General features: G+C 32.8%; 1 protein-coding gene across 2 annotated transcripts in view; it reads right to left on the bottom strand.

The window, feature by feature from the left end:
- Positions 1 to 505: 505 nt before the first annotated feature.
- Positions 506 to 9,040, bottom strand: part of LOC125649132 (basal body-orientation factor 1-like) — a 90,531-nt gene continuing 81,996 nt past the window's right edge. Inside the window, exons 2-12 of one of the 2 annotated variants that reach the window (XM_056164717.1) lie at positions 8,722 to 8,895; positions 7,046 to 7,162; positions 6,653 to 6,776; positions 5,992 to 6,201; positions 5,752 to 5,832; positions 5,552 to 5,622; positions 4,762 to 4,975; positions 3,621 to 3,892; positions 2,647 to 2,799; positions 1,532 to 1,714; positions 506 to 1,026 (exon numbers count right to left, since the gene is read on the bottom strand). In XM_056164717.1, coding sequence (XP_056020692.1) covers positions 900 to 1,026; positions 1,532 to 1,714; positions 2,647 to 2,799; positions 3,621 to 3,892; positions 4,762 to 4,975; positions 5,552 to 5,622; positions 5,752 to 5,832; positions 5,992 to 6,201; positions 6,653 to 6,776; positions 7,046 to 7,162; positions 8,722 to 8,765 — 1,596 coding nt within the window. In that variant the 5' untranslated portion in view covers positions 8,766 to 8,895 and the 3' untranslated portion in view covers positions 506 to 899. Of the gene's footprint in view, positions 1,027 to 1,531; positions 1,715 to 2,646; positions 2,800 to 3,620; positions 3,893 to 4,761; positions 4,976 to 5,551; positions 5,623 to 5,751; positions 5,833 to 5,991; positions 6,202 to 6,652; positions 6,777 to 7,045; positions 7,163 to 8,721; positions 9,019 to 9,040 lie in introns of those variants that run through there. The other variant, XM_048876374.2, reaches the window with a different exon arrangement.

Genomic DNA, 9,040 nt, shown 5'->3' with positions numbered 1-9,040 from the left:
ATTGTTATGCCTTTCTTTTGCATTGTTACACCTTTCTTTTGTATAGTTACACCTTTCTTTTGTATTGTTACACCTTTCTTTTGTATTGTTACACCTTTCTTTTGTATTGTTACACCTTTTTTTGCATTGTTACACCTTTCTTTTGCATTGTTACACCTTTCTTTTGCATCGTTATGCTTTTCTTTTGTATAGTGACATCTTTCTTTTGCATCGTTATGCTTTTCTTTTGTATTGTTACACCTTTCTTTTGCATTGTTATGCTTTTCTTTTGTATTGTTACACCTTTCTTTTGCATTGTTACACCTTTCTTTTGTATTGTTACACCTTTCTTTTGTATTGTTACACCTTTGTTTTGTATTGTTACACCTTTGTTTTGCATAGTTACGCCTTTCTTTTATATCATTATGCCTTTAAAATAATTACATTCTGCTTGAAAAGATCCCAATAGGTAAAACTATACTGGTAGTACAGGTGTAATCATTCTTTTAAATAATAAATAGAATACTTTTATATTCAAAACAATTTTATTAGAAACAAAATATAAATCTATCACAGATACATAGATTTTTTGGGGGATGGATTTACACAATACAGCAGTAACAAAAGAGGTTCAATAATTGCATTACTCCATTGTTTTTGTCTCATACTAGAAGCACATCTTACTCATTCATATCAAAGAAACATCCACCCTTCACTCTCTCAAATAAAATCTTCAGAAGTAAATGCTCTTCATAATTAAGTATCACATAGTGTTTTACTGTACTAGAGAAAATTTTTGACACATGCATCAAGTCATACACACAGGCCCTGTACGTATCGATCAATCGATATTGCCCAGGTTGAATTTTTTAGTCACTTGTATAATTCATTGTGACATGTTAGCCTTTAGTCTTTTTTTTTCAGGAAACTTGAGCTGTTTCAGCTACAAATGTATTGGATTTTGCTTGTAGTGTTGGATCAGGCAGATTCTCGGGTGCATCCATTTTGGCCTGGGTCAAAAATGTGTTGTCTGGTTCATCAGGTGGACTGAAAAATGGAAGGAAAACTATTTTAAGAATTTATTATGACAGATCTTTTTTAGAATCCCTATGTATGTAAAACAGATGAGTGCACTACTTCAAGCTTCATCCACAAAGAGAAGATTATTTGGGCTCAAATTATAAAATTGTTTGTTATCCCTCATCCAACTAAATCTACTTAAAGTTTTTTCTCACTTTTTTCGGAAAAATTGGGTTGTGCTGAGTTTATCCAGAATTTTGAGGATATGATATATCTCTTTCAGTATAGTTCCTTCAGTTTCAAGTAAACAAGTTGTATTTATTGTTAGAATAGAGCCCATTTGGAGAAATAATTTAAATGTAAAATATAACATAAACATGCTTTCCAGAAAAAGAAAAGATTTTACCTACTTACATATACCTGAACTTTCAAGATAAGAGTTGGAAGTGGACAAAGATTTTTTAAAAGGTAAACTTGGCCTTATTAAAGTGATTTTAGATCATCTTTATAATCTGAATTTTAATCTTGATACCTTGAATCATGTGTGATGCTGAGTCGCTGGACCTTGTTGTCAATGGCTGGTAGTGCTGGGTGGTCAGGGTTTAGATTCGTGACCTTGGCCCCTCCATTCATTCTGGCAAAGAGGTAGCGAATGACCCTCTCCTTCTGTTCCCAGGTCAGATCACTGATGTCCACTTTACCGGAAATGTCATACCTGTGAAGTAAATTGTTTAAAATGATCAATTTTGTTTATAGGCTACACAATGTTTACATATTCCCATACAATGCTTTCTGCCACTTTCAGAAACAACAATCATTGTCCCTAATTGCTAATTAAATGATTATTCTAATGGGAGAACACTTTATACACCATATTCCATAAACTTCCAATAATTTATTTTGCATGCTGTTTAATCAATATCACCATGCAATGAACATGCAAGATTATGTACTCCAAGGAGACAGTGAAAAGTCACTAGTAAATTGTTACCCACAGATGAAGAGAATATTATGAAACTTACGTGGCCTGTTTCCTATGAAAACAGAGGGCAGCAGAAATATACAAAGAGAGGATGAGTGTATATCACTTGTAAAAATATCTAAATCACTAGTTGTGTCAGAAGTTTCAAAATGACAAAACCATGAAACAACAAAATCATGCACAGAAAGTAATAGAAAACTTCAAAATTTGTCTTACAAATAGACAATGCCAGATAACAATAGAACATGCAGGGGGTAACCTGGGGGTTGTACGCACACAGAATTTGTTATCTATAATATATACCACATCAATCACACTCCCAACAAGAGTACCACAAACGATACAACATACAGACTCACAAAAACAAATCATGCTTAATGTGGAAGGTAGAGATATTAATCTGGGTACAACATAACCACATCAGGAAGGTAAAACAATATGATAAACAACATCTATTTCATGCACGAAACATTGTAAAACAGATAATTATTCTAATGAATGCAAATCTATACCATTGCAAACATAAAAATCTTTGAATCACAGATAATTCTAAATGTCAATTAAATTCTACTGTATATTTGTTTTCAGTAGATTTTCAACATGTATAGGGTACAGAAGTTTTGAAATTACTCAATTACCAACAAACTATAGAAAGTATAACATACATTTTTTCAGCCGCCTCAAGATCTTTATATACACTGTTTGTGCTGATGCCAGATTTGTTAAATGTACGGATTTTAGGGTAATCCCCTTTCCCTGCAAAGGCTTTCAGCATTTTCTGCTGATAAGCTGCCTGGGCATCAACACGATACTGGGCTCTGAAATTACATGGAATTTTGCCTGAAGTACATTCAATAATAAGACCTGCTGTCAGCAGCATTCTTACCCAAAAAAAGTCTTCAAAATTTGAGTTTGTAAAGGTTGCCAGACCCATGCTTCATCTGACTTCAATAATCAGCATGTTTCCGTCAAAGATACATGTAGTTTTGAGGGCTTTATATATGGTACATGTATTTCCAAGTATAGATCATAATATGGATTCTGTTATATTCATTCTGAATGCTGTTAAAAAACTAAGAAAACATTTTGCAGATACATCATTTTCTATTGTACAATTGTATATAGATATATTAAAGTATTTAATGCAGATTGCAAAACATTAAAATTTTGAATCAATAATGTGCATAGAATACAACACAAAATTTAACAAACAGTTCATATTTGCTGCGAATTTTTTAGTTCCGTCTTTAGAAAATACCACACTGAACATGAAGCAACAGTTGAGATAACCCTGTGAATGCTCATGCAACACCAAGTGTGACCAACTAATTTGAATTCCTATTATCATAACTGTAAAATATATATTTTACTTGAAATCTAAATGTGAGGGTACAACTTCATATATATCAATCTAACCACTGATACTACAGATTTTGTGAAGATACCATGCTTTATATCTTTTTTCAATAGAAAGAATTGTGAAACATATATTTTTACCTTGTTTGAGCAAGAGAATCTAGTAAAATTTAACTGATTCATTACATTTTATAGTACATGAAGAACTTCACAAAAATTCTCTCATTTCAATTCATCTGCATCTAGAGAAATTATTTTAACAAAACTACCCAAATCAACTTACTGATTTGCAGCAATTTCCATACGAACTTGCTCTAGCGACTCCAGAAAGAATCGCTCAAGTTCTGTCCGTTGATCTAAAATATTTTTAGCCAGCCTTTTAACCTTGTTCATTTCTCGAGTTTTAAGGTCGATTACTCTTTGCAGTTTTGCCAGCTCAATCTTAGCTGCTTCATTTTCAGTTCTAGCCTGATGTACAATTGTTCGTTTTTCTGTGTTGAACTCTCTAGACATGTGGCTTAGAGACTTCTCCAAAGTCTGGGTTTTCTCTGTCAACTGTGAAAGAGGTATGATACATTTTAATAGCAATATGTAAACAGAGAAAGAGACAACCATAAAGTTCTACTTGGCTATTTCCGTAACCGCAAATGAACCTCGTATGTGGATCGATGCCATCAGAGTTTGTTGCCACGTGCACATAAACGTAATTATGACGTCACAGTCGTACGTTACACTATGAAACGTGAACCTTCAAATGCATCGAAGATATTATACACATCTAAGGTATTGTACCACTACCAATTTCCACTTACATGTTTATGTATTAGAGTGAATAAGACGTTAATGATACCAAAACTGAATCTGTGGTGAAAATATATATAACACATTATTCAAGGATTTGGTTCTGGCCTTTTAACCTCATCCACGGGCGAGCTTCCGGCGAAGAAATGCATCGATTTGATGCAATTCTTGCGCCGATGCACGTCCGAGTCTTCTTATCGGTTACGGAAAAGGACGAGCGTGTGATCCGATTGAGAAAGAGAGAGAGAGCGGTTACACATATTATTTGGGGTATATCTGTTTGTTACAGATTCATTTTACTACATCGAGTCTGTTCAAAAAGGTATATTTATATCTGCATGATGTAAAAATAATCACTGGGGCACCATCTATTATTTTCTTTCAGACAATATTTTTTCATATTCTGAAGTTAAATATACAATTGTACTGAAAAAATCATTCTGTTTTATCATTGTGTGTGTGTGAGATTTGATCAAAAAAATTTAAATATAAGAAATTAATATAAATAAAAGAGATCCACTACCACTACGGTTCTTCACATAGAGAAAATTATATGATTTCTCAAACTTATCCATTTACTGCACAATTGCTTACAATCCTCCTAGTAATCTCATTTCTCTCACCTGTCTGATCTGTTCTTTCTGATTTTTGACCTGGACAATCTTCTCTTGGACCATCATATCATTCAACTCCTTGTCTCCCTGCAGCTGTTCATTCTCCTCCTGAAGCCTGTCCCTCAGTTTCTTCAGCACCTCCCCTTCCTTCATGTGGTAACTTAAGGCTTCTGACAAACGCACATTCTCTTTGTACACAGATTTTGTGGTCTCGTCAAGATTTCTAAGATGTATAACAATTTACAAGTAGGTCATAGCAGGCTTCTTAATAAATAGAGATGTTTTACATACTTGCATCTGTGATATGATTGAAAAATGTTTTTAATGATCCAATCTTACCTCAAGAATGATATGAATAAATAAATCAATAAATACTAAACAATTTACCAATGTTTTGTCAGTAATTGATTTAACCTATACCCATTAATAACCTTTCAATTTTACATAAAAACTTATATAATATTAAGTTATATGACATAAGATATGAAAGTAAAGAATAAATGCCTATGTTGTTTGTATTATGGGGATAAACAATGGGGTTACTATTTCTGCATATTTGGCTTGATCGATTACACATTAAATTACCCCATGATGCTAAAGCTTTTCGTGTATATAAAAGCCAATACTTAAAATAACCTAGACATTTATTCCTTAAACAAATTTTTTTTTGGATACCTTTGCATTGCATCATTTTCTCTTAATGAAAAAAATTAGAGAGAAAAGTTTTTAAAAAAGATCGAAGCAAATCAACTAAATTTAATATTTTTGCTGCTTTTTAATAAATATTCAATACACCTACGATATAGCCTCCGTGTGAGCTCTCTCTGCTAATTCTGCTATTTTCTGATTTGCCTCCTGTTGTAACCTCATCTAAAACAAATAAAAACCAACTGTAATAAAGGGGGATAACTCACTTTAAAACACCAAGGATCGAATTTGTAACAAAGATCAAGAAGTAATTCATAGGTGAAACTAAACAAAGTCTAGGTCAAGCATTACCTTTTCTTCAAAAAACTTCTGCTCCATTCTTGTCAGTGTGCCTTTGTGGTCACGGTTGGCATTATACATGGATTCTTTTATCTACAAGAAGCGATGCATTTATTTCTTTTTGGAGATCAAACAATATAAAAACCCTTAAATATTTCAAATTTGTTCCTTTAAAGTTTATTGTACAGTACTGTACTGTGCTTTGCTGGGTAAGAGCTGTATTGAATTTCAAATCTCTCTCCAATGACTTACATCATCCAGCTCCTTCTGCATCTGTCCCCTCTTCCTCCTAAATTCCTTAACCACCTTGAGTTCGCTCTGCATCAGCTCCACCTCCCTGGTTTTCTCAGACACCTTTTCTTCCAGTTCATTGATCTGTTTACTGAAGTCTTCTACAATGTTCTCTTTTTCTTTCCTATGTTCTTTTTTCAGCTCCCTGATTGACTGCTTTAGTCTTTCATTCTAAAATAAAATCACAGTTTTGTTGCAGTTCTAGAATTATGCACATACATATAGTTACAATTTATCCTGTAATTTTTGTTGAATCATTATAATTCGTTTAGTTTCACATTTTTTATCATTTTGTCTTCACAAACACATATCTAATGATTATTTTTCAACATAAAACTACATTAACAATCTTGAAACTAATCCATTCCATCCAGGTTTGATTTAACTTAAATACCTACTGAATTAAAAAAAAAAAAACAACTTTAAGGCAGATTTTCTACATGATTTTTTGCCTACTCCATTGGAGAACAAGGGACATGTGTATGAATATCAAATTGGGCATACAAATACACTGCATATGGTTATTAAATATAATCTTGCATGTTAGGTGCTACCAATGCATCATTCCAACTCTAACAATTTATTCGGTATTTATTCCATACAAATGATCTAAACAACTTACTTCATTTTTCTTCTCTTCATCTTTTTTCTGTAAAAGCGTAAAACATTCTATTGTGTCTTTCTCTGTTATTCTAATCATATCCTGGAGCTGGTCATTTTCCTTCAACAGCTGATTAGCATGTTCTCTGTAAAGCATTATCAGTCAGGTTTAACACAAAGTAATCAATTTCAGAGTCCTTCTTAAGTTAAATGAATCCCTTCCTAGCTATTAATGAAATTTAACCTTCCAATATCTTCTCTCTACTAGTTACAGCATATAAATGTTGATAAATTACATAAAATCTTTTAAAAAGTTCAATGAGATTTAAAACTACATATATCATTATCCCTAGACGTAATTTAATCAATAACATTTGAAAATCAAGAACTCTATATGGATCTAGGTAATTTTTACCTGTACTCTTGTTTGGATGACTCCGCAATATCCAGCCGAGTTTCCCAAACTTTAGAGTTGGCCACGGCAATCTTTGCAACTGACTCATTCTTTTTAGATCCCTTCTTTCCTTTTTTCCTGTATCAAAGCAAGAAGAGCAAAATCATACGAAGTACATGAAATAGTAAATCATGCATTTGGAAAATATGTTTGCATGACCTGCATAACCATCCTTTAATATGATATGGCTATTACAAATATATCAAAACAACTAGTGTACAGTGTACTTAGAATTTTAATGACTTGATTTATCACTAAACCGATGATTAAATCTTTATCATTGAGTGAACTGGCAACATTTCCAATACTGCATGGAATACAAAACATGAAATTTACAGTTTTATCTTTAAATGACTTATAACATATATATTCTATATTACATTCTATTCTATATGAAGTATTCTGTCAATCAAATTTTATGTACTGTAACAAAACAAAATTTTTGGTACATGTGTTACATGTGACACATAATTCAGGAATAACAACACACTGTGTTGAAAACTGCATGAGTGGGGTGGGAGGGTTGGTGGGAGAGACATGTACTGCATGGCACATTTATAAATCTAAATTTTAATGAATTTTCTAATCAATATAGTAGCAAACAGCAATAGAAATGTAGATTTTCATTGCAAATATGCATGCAGTCCATGCCTCTGAAGGGTTTTACTCATTACATTTCATATTCATGGATAAAAAGCAAAATCATTGTTCTTGGTGTTCATTATAGCTGCCATCCCAATACGGAACTTTCGGGATGTGCCGGAACGACCGATTATATTTGACGTTTACACACCATGGTCACATGATAATAACCAATTGTAGGGCAAAGTTGACATCGATACAAATGGTGTTTAGCTAGCACACGGTCCGTAAAGAGCTATAAGCAATCCCACGATGACGATCCAAGTCACTATTGGTGCCTAGTACCTGGGTGTAAATTAGATGGAGGGGAAAAGGTGCATTTAGACGCGTATCATTTGATGCAAGGCGTGAGGTTTTACCGATATCCTCAAGATATTCCCTAGATTTATTTCTCTCGCCAACTCGCATATTTTAATCAAATGCATTTTCCTATAAAATGGTTGTAGTAATCCCTTTCTTTCAAAGATAGCATTTAAATGCAGGAATTTGATAGCAATTGAAGAATTCCATGTTTACTTTGTTGTTATTGTAATCTGGAAGTGACATGCCCTACAATTGACGTTCAACGCGTGATAAAAGTCGAATGGATCCGTATCTCGAAAGTCCCGTATTAAAAGCAATTTTTTGAAAAATCATTCTATTTGTAAACAACACTGTTTCATAGCCTGGCACAAATCATGGTGAAATCTTTGCACATTAAATGACCTTTCAATAAACACAAAAGCCCCATTATTATACCCATTGCAATTAAACTCACACACAACACTGAAAAATATTACACCTATGATGCATTGGATGGAAACAAGAACTTACCCATCTCTATAAATGTAATAATTCAAAGCATAATGCATTAAAAATCGGTATGAAAATACACAAAATAAATTAATGTACTTGATAAAAATAGCAAGTAGAAATAGCTAGTTTTGTTTATCTTTTAATTATTATATCCCCTCGTTAAATAATATCTTCGATGTGCAACATCAAACTTTACATACCCTTTCTTTCCTTTTCCCTTTCCCTTTTTGCCTTTCTTCGGCATTTTGCTGTGATTCAGTGAAGCCTATAAGTAGATCATGGACGCCTTTGTTTTTCTCGATTTGTTCTTATTCGGCAGCCATATTGTTTTCACGGTGTTATGGTAACCTTGTACTTTCTCCAAAGAAAATTTCCTGTTTAAATTTCAAGTGGAAAATAATAATCAGAATATATATATATAAATCTCTAAATATACCATTATTTTAATTTTAATTTATTGTAACATTTGTTTTTTCAATAGTCTCAATCATCCAAACGTTTGTATTGTGGGCAGTATAC

Source organism: Ostrea edulis, chromosome 5, assembly GCF_947568905.1.
Source record: "Ostrea edulis chromosome 5, xbOstEdul1.1, whole genome shotgun sequence".
Classification (NCBI taxonomy): Eukaryota; Metazoa; Mollusca; class Bivalvia; order Ostreida; family Ostreidae; genus Ostrea; species Ostrea edulis.
This window is presented reverse-complemented; position numbering and strand designations above follow the sequence as displayed.